General features: G+C 41.5%; 1 protein-coding gene across 3 annotated transcripts in view; it reads right to left on the reverse strand.

The window, feature by feature from the left end:
- Positions 1-5,511: 5,511 nt before the first annotated feature.
- The window catches only part of LOC149462208 (very-long-chain enoyl-CoA reductase-like), a 116,913-nt gene continuing 108,436 nt past the window's right edge, over positions 5,512-13,988 (reverse strand). For all 3 annotated transcript variants that reach the window (XM_089677298.1, XM_089677297.1, XM_089677296.1), the window contains 2 exons: positions 12,124-12,169; positions 5,512-8,554 (listed from right to left, as the gene is read on the reverse strand). In XM_089677298.1, coding sequence (XP_089533424.1) covers positions 8,427-8,554; positions 12,124-12,169 — 174 coding nt within the window. In that variant the 3' untranslated portion in view covers positions 5,512-8,426. The remainder of the gene's footprint in view (positions 8,555-12,123; positions 12,170-13,988) is intronic.

Below are 13,988 nucleotides of genomic sequence, written 5' to 3' on the forward strand. Positions count from 1 at the left end.
TATGGATATAGAAGGTACTGACCCTCCTCAGTTCTTGGAGAAATGGGAGCTGGAGTTGGGATCAAAGCTGAATGAACAACAGGAGGAATAATTTGTTTAAATTAGCACACGAGGTGATAAACATGAGAACGGTGGAAATGAATTATAAAATGTATGGTTAGATGGTATATCACACAGTGTAAAGCACAACAAGTAGAGGTTTCACCTTTATGTTGGAGAGGTTGTGTGTGTGTGTGTGTGGGGGGGGGGGAAGGGCACGATGACACAAATGGCAGGAATTCCTGAAGATACAAGAATATTGGAAGGAAGGATTACAATATATTAAGGAAATTTGTGGGACTACTATACAGACACATCCGTGGGTTTAGGTTATAAATATGAACCTTCAACAAAACTACGCAAGAACAGAGTACTATACCATCTAATTAGTGCGGCTAAGGGCCTGATCCCTAGGTTTTGGCTTTCTCCTGACCCACCAAGTATGAATGACTGGGTAAATAAATAGAGTAGATATTTACAGGATGGAGGAGCTGTGTTATATTGAGGATAACGTGGCAAGATTTAGAAGAATATGGAGTTAATGGTTGTCTTTAAAACAACTAAAAGATATTATGAACTGCTGGGAATTAAGGAAATGCGTATGGGGGGGGGGGGGGGGGGGAGTTGCTAAGGATGGCCCACAGAGAAAAGGGGCTAGGAGGAAGGGAATACAGCTATGGACTGGCAAAGCTGAAAAAGGTTAGAAACTAGGAAAGTGGAGCAGTTTTAGGGAGATATGAGGTTGTGGGGATGCATTGGCAAAGCCAGTTATGGCTTTTGTTATTTATCCAGATATGTATGCATTTGTTTTTTTAATATCTTTTCTTTTTGTATTTCAAAAATCTAATAACAGTGTGGTTGAGTGCACAAGCAAATGTAACAGCTACATTCCCTTCACATTTCAGGAATTAACAGTTTTTGAACTTTTTAAAGCAATGGGTTTAGTTCTGCTTTAAAGTCCATCTAAATCTAATCACTCTAACACGGCTTTCTAAGGGTGCCTCTCTTGCTCCTCTATAGAGGAGCCACCCTATGACAGAAAGTGTGTTACTGGCCAGTTCACAAGGTAAACTTATTTGTAGTTATTGCATGGCATGTTAAACCCCCATTTTTCTTCTTCTTCGACTTCATAGCATTAGATGATTTTTAAAGAGGCTGGGGGGCATCTGGGCAGTATATGTAAACCTTACATTGTTCAAGGTCCACTTTAATACTGCAAAATAGCAATAATCAGTACAGTCAAAGCTGAGATTAATTGAAAAGTTCACTTGCAAAAAAGTTATTTATTGCATTTTAATTTTTTTTGTTTTTTGTAAGAAAATAGAGACCTGTAAACCATTGCACCCACAACCAGCAGATTTTGGGTTTAATGCTGCAGTCCTGAAGACTGCCTGCCCATACCTCTGATACAGGCAGGCAGTTGCACTCTGACAAGAAGCTAAAATGAACTACATAAAAACGATCAACAGCACCCTGGTAGTTCAATGAGAACTACAAGCTGCCAGCTGCAAAGGCTGTTGGGACTAGTAGTTTTCCCCATTCACAGAACACTGAATGGATGGCATGGCCCAGGCAGGTGGAGCCACATTTGTTTTCAAGATTGTGACAGCTAGCAAGGGGGGAAAGATCCCCGCTAGCTGTCACAACAGAAGGATCAGGGTCCGGTGCATTTGTAACATATTACACTCCTATTCAGGGTGTAACATGATACAAAGGGGGAGATTTACTAAAACTAGTGCACTCAGAAGCTAATTGGCTATCATGCACAGCTGCACCAGATTGTAACTTCTTCCATAATGCACAGATGGCGCATCAGCACCCAACAGCTGAATGCAGAATCGGCTCAGGGTGAGGACACCACTGGATCTCTGGACAGGAAAATGCCCTAATATTAAAAGGAATGATTGTGCATTCATCCAGATCAGGAAAATTGGTGTTTGAGTGGATCTGTTTTCCCATTGGACAGACCTATTTCTGGGGATTTTCAGTCTCCTATGCCCAGTGGTTACTAGTTATCCAAGAACTGTTATTTGGCTGTCTTGCTTATTCTAGCTTGGAGTGAAATGGAAAGACTTATGAATTTTAACTAAAACTATTATATTTATGAATTTTAACTATTATATTTATTGTTCAAGACTGCAAAAAAAAAAAAAAAAAGGCAAAACTAAAATCTACAATTTTATCCTTAAAGGATTTTTTTTTTTGTCCTTTTTTACTATTAGATATCATTAGCACTTCAAATTAATTCCCTAGATCAGCCATTCCCACAGTGAAACCCAATTATAGCCGCAGGTGCTTTTCAAGTAAAAAAAAAAAATTTTTGCCCATCACCACCACCTTTGACAGAACAGTCAAACCTCCCTAACCATGAAATAGCAAAGTAATGAATTGAAAGGAAACAGAATGCATGAAACCAACCACCACATGAGGACCATACTAGTTGTAAAGATCTGGGGATCCCATTACTGCTATATTTTTATTTTGTGTTTGTGCAAATGGATCCGCTTTGGAAATTGCAAAGCAATATTTTTCATCTACTGTGTCTGTAAGACATAATCCTAATGCAAAGTGTCTTAAAGCATTGAAGTAGAGCAAGGGAGGACAATCTGAGTATCGTATGTTATGTACTTTGTTCCCATAACTCGATGCCCATTTAAGGCCATATGAAAGATGCTTAAAGGCTGGCACACAGATGGTGTCGCTGACTAGTTGGAACTACATTTGAGATACAAATCATTAATCGATGTCAGCATGTTCTCTTCTACTCCATTATTTCAAAGCAAATACAGTTAATATATAATGGGAAATGGACATAAAACATCAGAAAGTCTCAAAACTCCCGCTACAGCATAATCTAATAATGAATTTTAGGTCTTGGTCAGTTCCAAAAGGGGATACCCACAGTTTGTGTTTTTCTTTTTATGAGGAACTCCAAAGAAAGTGGTGCCTATGTGGTACCTTAGATCATGCTTTTGTCTAGAATTATTGCATATGCTCCATAGGTGCATTGTGTGGGGCCCACTGTGCTCCAATACACACTGCACAAGGATTCTGATTCAAAATAACTTTGGCATAGCCCTGCCCCACTATTAGTCTGAGCAAGCCAGCTACAGCTATGTCAGTTGTTGGCCATAGGTCATCTGGGCACAAGATTGTGAAGGACTCACTGGCTTTTACATTGCCACTGCCCACATTGTCTTTCTTCCCTTAAAATTTACATGCTGCGCCATTAGCCACCAGTGTCTCTCCCCTCTGGCACCTGGGAAGAGCTCTAAATGCCTTTTTTCCTCTACTACAGATCAGACAGGGAGAAAACAGACCTAGGTGGCAGTCCATGTGCCCCACCCACCAAATAGACCAATGCTGCAGATTTTATAAAGACACAGGTGAGAGCTGTGGAGAAGAGGAACCTGGGTGTAGGCATGGTGAAGGGGAGGGAGGGTGCAGAGTCAGAAGCTGTGAAACAGCAGAGGTTGGGTGCAGAGGTGAAAGCTGTGAAGGGACAGAGGCTGGGTACCAAAGCAAGAGGGCTGAGGGGGGAATGGGCTGGATGCAGAGATAAGGGCTGTGAAAAGGGGGACAGGATGCAGATTGACTTTTTTACATGATTGATGGAAGTTCAGTTTAAAGGGGTGCCCATGTAGTACCCTAGACAGATTTAGCTAGTCTAGAATTCGGATGTATGCTCCATGAGTGCATTGTGTGGGGCCCACTGTGCTCTAACACACATGGCACAACAAAGGATTCGGATTCCAAATACTCCTGGCACAGCCCTGTTCTGTTAAGCCTGGTACACATAGCAAAAGTCTGCCAGTTCAGCAAGAACCAGCGGATTGACTTCAACAAACAGTGGTACACACGTAACCAAAAAAAGACAGTCAGTGTGCCCCAATAACCTATGGGAGCCATGCTGCAGGCTCTAAGCACACAGGTGAGAGTGGTGAAGGAGGGGAGCTCAGTGCAGGGGTAGGAACTGTGGAAAGGAGTTTGGTACAGAGATGAAATGGTGGGGGCTAGCAGCAGATGAGAGGCCTGATGAAGTGGGATGGGCTGGATGCAAAGATGAGCTGTAAAGGTGGGCTGGATGCAGATAAGACAGGCAGAGCAGCACTAAGAAAGGCAAAGATACCAGTCAGCGTGCCCCAACCATCTAACAGAGCCATGCTGCAGTCTGTAAGGAAACAGGTGAGAGCTCTAAAGGAGGGTGAATGCAGAAGTTGAGAGCTGTGATTGAGAAGGGGGGATGAATGGGCAGGATGTAGAGATGACAGATATGAAGGGGGGGCTGGGTGCTGCAGTGAGCTGTAAAGGAGGGGCCTGGATGCACTGCAGAGAGCTGTGAATGGGGAAGGTGGAGGATGAATGTAGGATGGAGAACTGTGGATTGGTCTGAGCTGTAGAGCAGAGGAGGGGGTGAAGAAGTAAAATGTGGAAGGGGTGGCTCAGTAAAAAGGTGCAAATGTGAGCTTTCAATGGCTACTGAGGGGGAGGGGGGAGAGAATTTGAGGGAGGGGGATTTTTGCTTGGGAAGGTGGTGGTATGTTGTAATGTATGGCAGGGCATACAAGGTGTGGTGGTTGGGGTTTTGCAGTGGACCCTGTACATTACATACTCCAGATGTTATAGTCTGCTGTGCTAGATACATACTCCAGATGTTAGTCTGCTGTGCTAGATGCAGCTTGACATATTACATTTTAATGCCCACTGGACTGTACATGCTGACTAGATGACAGTGAGGGTATGATCTACAGTAGCAGAGCGTAGCAGGGAGGCAACAAGTGTCTCCATTGTTAACCTTCAGTCCCTACCCCTCCTTTCCATCCCAGGGGTATGTATGTGACATCACATAGGATGGATAAAATGAGGTGGTCCAGCAGGTACCGGCACACAAGAATAGTTTTCTTCTCATGCAGAATGGCACAGGGGAGCTGCTGTAAACCCTAAAGTAAAATGATGTGCCCTGCTGCTTTCTCACCCCTCCCCCTTTTAATGTGTCCTCCTGTGCTGTGGCCTCCTAAACCCCTGTACGCTGCTCATCTCAAGTTTGACCCAGAATTGAGCATATGTGCAGGAAAAAAAAATTTTTTTTGGTATTAGTCTATTTAATGCAGTTTCTGAAAAAAAAAAAATTCCTTTAACAGCTTGCTGATCACACCAATGTACCAGAAGCTGTTGAGCTAACATTTTAGGGTTTCCAATATAAATTTTACGCCAAGGGTTTCTCAAAAATAACCCTGTGTTACATACCATTCAGACAGAACACCACAATTTGACCAGCCCAGGGCAGGGCCTCTAAATCTGAGCTAGACAGGGATTAGTTCAAATGAGTGGTATTCACAAACCTGAATTAAAAAAAAAAAAAAAAAAAAAAACACTGTCAAGAAGTTGAATTTGTAGGCAACGTTTAAATCCTTTGGACCTTTATTATGCAGATATTATCAAAATTGAATTATAAACACAATTAGACATAAATGTATGAAAATCAGTTTATTTTTTCATGAACAGAGGAAAAAGTACTCTTTTCTATTATGGCTTCTTGTAAGCTGTAGAAAAAAACAGCACACAAACATTGAAGATTAATGAACTACATAGATATCAGAATAGATTAACTTTAAAGTATGTAGCTCAAAATATAGAAAAATTGATTCATTTTTAATAAAAAAATCTGCTTCGATACTACATACAAAGTTTCTTCAGCTTTATCATGCAGGTAGGATGAAGACCAGACAAGCAGTTAAAAAACACAGAGCAATAAATGTATGGGAATGTTTTACCTGCCAAAAGAATTCAAATTCTGATCAGCCAGTCTTGTGGTCCAGACAGCCTAGCCAGGCTCACAACCTTGCCTTCATCAGTGGCACAGCTTAGTCCAGAACATGATCCCTGCCTGCCACTGGATTGGCGGATTGGACAGTGAAGGCGCAGATCCACACCATTGAGCCATTGCCTCAGTTAGCCAACCTGGAGACCAGATTGCTGCAGACTGAGAAGGAAGGAGCAGTCTCATAGCTGTGTAACTGAGGACAGTATGGACAAGTCCAAAAGCTTTGGCAGGTTAGACAGTTCCTATATACTGTATGTATTTCACTGGTTGCCAGTTCTAGGTAGAGAATACTATAACTGGGGTATTCTAACTTTGGATGAATCATTGGCATGGATGTTCTTAGGTGAAAATATTAAAGCTAGGGACAGCCTGTAACTTTTAAATGATTCATAAAGCAATCCCCTGTTAAAAGCTTTTTGCACCTATTGACTGGGTCTGTGCACTACTGTGCTAGGCACCTCAGAGTGTGAAGCACTGTTCTTTCCACTTGATTCAACACAATACATCATGTGCACAAAAATGACAGCTGTTAGTCTGTAAGGGACACTGCTCCACAATATGCACATGTCCAATTATTTAAAATCTTATTTTTTTAATTTTTTGTGACTACAAAAATTAAAATGTGTTGCTCAATGTTGCAATGAATTTTACAAACCATAATGGCTTTATTAGAGTCTTCGGAAAGTACATGTAAGCAATAATTACACCAAATGCAATATACAGCAAGTCCTACAATAAGTCCTTAAAAATGGTAAGTCTATCCAATTTTTATCCAAAATGCAGAAATTTTTGGGTGGTAAATATTCAACCACAGGAAAAAAAAAAAAAAAGCGCTTAACACAAAAAAGGTATCCTGGCTCAGGGGCCTGGTGACACCGCTTTGAAGGCAAATGAAAGCTAGAACCATTTTGCTTTATCAGGGAGGCAAGGAGATGGACATCTTCTAAAGAACATTTGAGAGGAGATAATTGAAGTCATTTTGGTTCCATTAACCCTTTGCCACCAACTAAAAAATAGTTACCACTCACAGAAACGGTTTAGTTGGCTTAGACTGCATGTACTGAAAAATATGTGCATTAGTTGATGCCTCTGTTTTCATGCTTTGGAGGAAGGTAAGGTTTCACTTTAAAGCGGTAGTCAGTTTTTGTAACTTTACCTACAGGTAGCCTATAAGGCGGCTTACCTGTAATTAATGTTAATATCTCCTACACATGCAGTTTAGGAGATTTACCTTTGTAGAGCAGCAGCACATGTGCTCTGAAGGAACAGCATGTCTGTGCCATTCCTTCAGAGCTGAGCCAAGCTTGCCAACCCGGGAGGACTGGGTAAAGATGGAAGCCTTTTCAGAGGTTACAGCAAGCTGTTGGAGGGCTTTGTTGTAAGGCAAGTTTCACATAATGTTCTAGCACATCTTTTGTTTTTAGAGGTTGTGGTTTACTACCACTTTAAAAACAAACAAACAGTGTGTAGATGTCATTTCTAGGCAATGTGTGAAAACAAACCCAACTTAACATAAAACCTCTATGGGCATGGTAAATACAGGGCCAGATGTGTCTGTGCTCTTCTGTAACCTAGCTTGCAACTCCCTCCAATTCTCAGAACTATAGTGAGCACCATTGTACAATGTATCGGGCCAAGTGAAGAGACTTTGCTTAAAGCAGATGTGTAGAATGGGATTTTGTGCATTCTCTTCCCTGACCACCCTCATAACATATGCACCCTAGAAAGCCTATTTGGCTATAGACAACACCCACCAATTTGTCATATTTGTAACTATGCTGGTTTCCTGATAACTATACAATTCAAATAGTATCCAAGAGAAGCTTTTTAAGCCAAAAACTCAATGGGGTTTGATTTATGAAACACAGACCACTTTCAAGTGAAATTGTCCTCTGCAAGGGAATTTTCCCCAGAGCTTAGTTCATGTAGCAAAATTCCCTTTGCAAATAATATCCAATCATGTGCAAGGAAAATAGTGTTTTCTTTTTTTGTATTTGACTTCCAACATCCAAGCATGCGAAAGAAACAGTGCTTCACTTCATCCACTAAGCTCTGGGGAAATCTCCCTTGTACAGAGCAATTGCACTTGCAAAGTGAACAGACCTTGCCTTTAGAACATGATCACAAAAATTCATATTGGGGGTTGATTTACTAGATGATTTGGACAGCCATTAAATACTACAGGTCATTAATCTAAAAGAAATTGCACCAACACAACCTGTACATCAGGCTATAGCAGGCTGTCAAACAGTCTAAGATGACAATCTAATTCACAGCCAAACCTGTATCCTACGGAAGGACGTGTAGAGAGGGGGAACATATCTGTTATTACATGAAGTTAAAAAAAAAAGAGGGTTCCACATCTGGGTGAAAGTGAAAGGCCCCTTGAAAAATCAAGTGTGTAAACAATAAAGAGGTACGCTTTGTTAAATATGCAGAAAGGGCCGTACAAAATATGTCCTAAAAATGTGCCATTTTGCTGAATACATTTCTAGTTTTCAGATATAGCTCTGTATCAAATACTAAAAGAAATATAATATAAATATTTTTTGTAATTTTATCTTCACAGCAACAAGGGGATAATTGCCCTCCGTAGTCTTGGATAATCTTTGAGCTCCCTGATGTATCTGTTATGCTTTTCCTTTGCCCAGATGATCATCTGAATAAAACCAATCAGTGTAAATACTCCAACTGTTTAAAAAAAAAAATAAAAAAAAAATTAATAGTACATTTCTGGACCCTGACCCATATGACAAGAAAACAAGTATAAAATTAATTTTAAACCAAAGTTAATCTGTTCAAGTGCTACAAAATTGCCTTCCAGCCATGTGAAAACCAAAACTTTAGTTTTGGACAGTGCCTGGTCTATCCACTTTTTATTGCTATGTATTGGGCAGGCTTTTCTTTGAGTACAGGCCACCCTCCCCTCTGTCCTGGCATGTTCCTCTTTCTTGGAATAGGAGGAGGAGTTATATTGACCGCCCTAACAATTTTGTTTGCCAGTGTCTTCAACCTGAAGATGGCAGCAATGTTGTTAGGACAACCCATATAACCCCTCCAAATTTTTTAATTGTAAAGAAAAGTGGATTTCCAAATTTGAGTGTAGGATTTTTTTTTTACTTTATGCAGTACAAGGAACATGCTTCCATTAGATGACAGGACATCCGCAAGCAACTGAGGGATGGGCATACAGCAAACATTGCCAACAGGCCCAAGTAAGGGAATCCCATTCCCAACTTGACCCTGACAGCAGGGTATATTACACACCAAACTCCTGGTGGCTGCAGCAATGCAATTAAAGACCCAGCTGAACTTTTGAACTCACAGGAAGGTATTGAGACTTTAAGTCTAGGGTGGGGCAAAAAAAAAAAACTCAGTGGGAACTGAGAATCATTTACAAAGAGCAAACAAAGCAAAAATAACTGAAAGACAGTCTGGAGGGTCCACAAACTCATTGGAGAGGTGTGATGGTTTGTGAGCATAACGCGGGGAGGAGTCGAAGAGCAAAATACTAGCCTGTATCCTAGGACACCATGTCCCAGACCCAGAGGTGTTAAGTGTCCTTAAGTCCAGATGGGCAAAGGCCTTGTAATAGTAGGGGCACCCCTTCAAGGGAGGACTTTGTAGCAGATTTGATTGGCTTGGACATCCAGGGCTTACAATAAATCCTGGAGGACTTTACTTTGAAAGCAGAGGTAAGAGGGACAAAGGTAATCCTTCCAAAACTGGCTTTGACAAAGGTGTTTCATGTGGAATGACTAAACCATCTGGAAAGAATTCCGTTTAATGACTACTTTCCAAAATTCTTGCCTGGCTCTCAAGTCCGTTCACATGTACAGTATTTTCTGGCTACAGAAACAGCTTATAGAGTCTGCCAAACTGTCTATGCAGTAGCACAAGTCTACTGAGAGAAGCTCCATTTTTGGAGTAGCGATCCATTAGGATCAGAACTGGGCTGTGTGACGTGTTTAGCCCCGACTGCCATTGCTTGGCAAGCTACCATGGACACCACCAGTCAAGCTCGATGGTCTTAAATCTTTTGTCAGGGTCTTTGCAGACCAACATCCTTAGTCAGAACTGCAAGGAGGCCAGAAATGCCCAAACCCATCACTGGCACTTCTGTAATACTGTCTCCTACCTTGGGTACTGCTGTTGAAACCTTTCAGGAACTGTACACACTTTCTCTAATCTTGGCCAGTCCTCATACAGTGCCCTCTAGCACAGGATGCTAACTGGAAAGGACCCAGTAGTAGATTTCTTGGTTCTGAGTAGGGATCCCATACAGGTAGCCTTTGATCTAGTAGGCGAGGAGGATTCTAACTTTAGCCACCTGGTCTATAGATGTTTTACTGTTACAAGGCAGGCATCCCTCCTGTGCAAAATTACACGCAATTTCACACTTCTGCCTAAAGGGGCACATGCACACTGCCGGAAAATCTCTTCTGCTGTGCACACTCAGGGAGATTGGGAGGGGAGGAGTGGGTGGGAATCCCACAGGGGAAGGAGACTCCACACCAGGGTATCAAATCCTTCCCAGGAGAGAGCTCTCCATTCGAGGACTTTCAATTCAGAAAGTAATATTGTCACAGGGGCTGTAGATGCAGCTGGGTAGAGAAATGACTTCTGTGTGAAGATCTAAGCGTAGCCTCCTCAATGTTCCATGTAGAAACCATGCTAGACTATTTTGCACCCTAGGCAAGACCAGATGCTTGCACGTGCAAGGAGTCTGCAGAGCATTGCATTCACAAATCAGATCACAGATGCAGTTTTCTAGCTCCTGCAGAACTTTATAGCTGTTTTCCCATAACTTCCATACAGGCAGAGAGTTTGCTCTATTACTGAAGGGCAGGAAGAATCACTCAGAAACCTCACAGTTCATTTAGATCTACAAGCAACCTGCTGCAGTGTAAGATGGGACCACCAGATCGCTGTGAATGAAGGACATGGCTGTGAGGGTGGTTCCTGCACAGCCACACAGTTTTTAAATTGAGATTTCAGGTGCACAGCAGATCCCCCACGTCATGCGGTGAGGGTGTGGGCAGGTGCTCTTTAGTAAGATGTTAGACCCGGAGTACAGGTGTAACATCTTACTAAAGGTAAACTTTAAATGAAACGATCTGTCAGTCTCTTAATATCGAGGGGGAAAAAAAAAAAAACTCATACATGGTTTATGCAGATGGATAAGCTTTTAAATCTAACATAATGTATATTGCAGTTTACAGTCCTTAGATGAACTGCCTGCAATGTTTTCACTAATCCTGCAAATAAGGTCTACTTTATTGGCTACACCAACTATAAATGCAACCATGCTGGTCACACAGGCTAGACTATCATGTAATGGAGGGGAACAAAGGCTGAGATGTTAGTTTATGGAATTTGTAGCTTTCATAAGGAAGATAATCACTGGTGCTCTTTTCAGCTCCCAGCAAATAAGGGAACTGCAATTCTAGCAAGTTCAGCTATTTTCTGTACTAGCTGAAAATGTAATTGCTAAAAAGAAAAAAGAAAAAAAAAGAAGAAGAAATTGAATTGAAAGCAACAATCACATCGAAAGGATGTTAAATTGCCATATACTACATTTTTCTGGGTTTAGATGTACTTAAAAGTATGTTATCCCAACATTTTTTATGAGGTGTCTGCTACTATGCACTTATGAAAAAGTATCCTGTTCACTTCGCATTGCCGGCTTTGCGTGAAATGCCTAGTAATCCTACCAGCAGGGGCGGACTGACCATTCGAGCACTCGGGGCCACTGCCCAAGGGCCCGGGGTCAGTAGGGGGCCCCATGAAATGCCCTTTGTTATAGGTTTTTTTGGGTGTGCTTTGAGTGTGGGCAAGGACACAGGGGCCCCATGATCCCATATTGCCCGGTGGCCCCATGGGTTGTCAGTCCACCCCTGCCTACCAGTTTCAAATTGACCATGCTAGGCATGAGAGCACATCCATCCCAGCATGATCAGCTTTCCTGTTTGAATTCTAATTGGGAATACAGTCTGCCTGTCTACATATGGTCAGACTTGTGCTGACAGAGCCTCCTGAACAGCTGATCACTGGGAATATCAGTGTAATGCTCTGCCTTTTGCAGACACATCACCATGGTCATGTGACCACTTAATAAAAAAAGGTGAAGATTATAAATTTAAATTACACACACACTGCCTTACATTTCCATTTAAAACAGAATGGGTCACTTTACAAGGTAAGGGTTCACATACACTTTAATGACTTGCACATACAAGACCCAACATGAGAATTCCTACCTGGGACACAGTGGGTTATCACTGTGAAACTAATCCAGCTTCCCACCTAAAAAAAAAGTACATGAATATTGTTACAATAAAATATTTGTGTGCATGGCATTTCTTGAAAATACCTAGTCAAGTTAGATATTTGAACAAACTATTACAACCCAACCTTACACCATTCTAGCCAGTCAGTAATACTTGACCATGACAGTTCAGTGCTGCCATCTTCCATGTAGAACTGTCAAAAAAAGCCTGCGGATTCAACATGAGAAATATACAATGTTCATTGTTAGGTCCAGTGATTGGTTTAGGTTTCAAGGTTAGGGCTTAGGCAAGAGGAGAGGCAAAAAGGTTAGTGATTGATTGTGATAGGAATGGGTATGTGCATTGTTTGACTGATAGGTCTTGCATTGTTACGTACTAAATTTATACCGCTTATAAAGGCTTTGAGGTGCTATATTTGTGGGGTTATTCCTTAGAGCGTACCAGCATTGGATGCATATCCCCTTTTATTCAGGGGTTTGGCATTGGTAGATATACCATTCCTGAGACAGGCTTCCAGCCTTAGACTTGTTATTGTACAAAAGGTTGGGGGGGGGGGTAAAGATTAACATTTATGAAATAAACATTTATCACTTGCTGTGCAGAACATTTATATTACGTACACTGGACAGCAAATTGTTGTACCAAGATCATGGTTGCAGTCATGATCCTGGTATCTTTCTCCAGTCAGATTGGCTGTCCGTTAAATTTGATCCAGGAGTTTGCAAATTCACACTACTGGGAAGACAACCCCTGCAGTGGTTCTCAGACTCTCCCATTCCCTGATATTGGCTGAATGATCCCAGAAGCGGTAAGTATTTTGTCATTTTTGATTTAAGAGCAGTCATTTCCTGGCTATTGTAGCTAGAAAAGCAGCTGATTAAACAATCTGTATTTTATTAGGGGCTTTGAAGGGCAGGACAGACATCAGGGGTCCAAGTGTCCTTTCAGCAAAAATTACCACTCCAGGCCTTAAAAAAAAAAAAAAAAAAGCAATACTCTTCTTTTTTTTTTTTTCCCTGCTTTTTAATTTACACACTCCTGACCCCAGACTGCATTGCATACTCCTGACTCCAGCACTCGTTTTGTACTTTTGACCCCTGCTCTGTGTGTTATACACTCCTAAACCCAGGATTGACTGCAGCTCACTGTGCATTACATACTCCTGAGCCTTGACCTCTACATAATGTGTAGTGCAGGGGTTTGGGGTATGCAATTACTAAACCCAGCACTGACTGCAGAACTCTGCCTTAAAGGCTTCTGCACTATATATACACATTCTACATCTCAAAGTTTCAAATGTTTTAAGAGCTACTGGTTGGTAAACCGTCCCTATTTTAATGATCTTCTTTAAAAGGTAGGCGCAGAAAAGTGTTAACTCTCCGTTTTCAGTGTGCACGAAATCATATGTAATGCAAGAGTTTCAATTTTAGGATTGTGCTGAGGTTTGTACAGGACTCAAATGTGGCACAGGAATGAAAGCTTTTTTGGTACATGGAAATCTGGGGTTTTACCATGCCCTTATGACCTTAATTTTAACAGTTGGGTCACATCCACTGTTCACCACTGTACATGCTGTATTACTATTCTCTGTGGGATGCTCAAAAGTGCCTCAGTTTTTACAATCCAAACAATGCCCCTGGCCACCATAATTAGCCATACCCACTTTTTTGCCACAGCACACCATAAGCTACCATCTCCCTAAAGTGTCCTTCAATTATCAATTTCTAAAGAAGGCAGTATGCGAGAGTAGGTATATAAACAGAAGGGTGTGGTCTGTGTCCCTCAAACTCCCAAAAAGAGGATTGAATGGCAAGTACAAAAATCTGATTCTCAGT

This window comes from Staurois parvus, unplaced genomic scaffold (genome assembly GCF_062004578.1).
Source record: "Staurois parvus isolate SC_StPar_1 unplaced genomic scaffold, SC_StPar_1.0 ptg000183l, whole genome shotgun sequence".
In the NCBI taxonomy this organism is placed as follows: Eukaryota; Metazoa; Chordata; class Amphibia; order Anura; family Ranidae; genus Staurois; species Staurois parvus.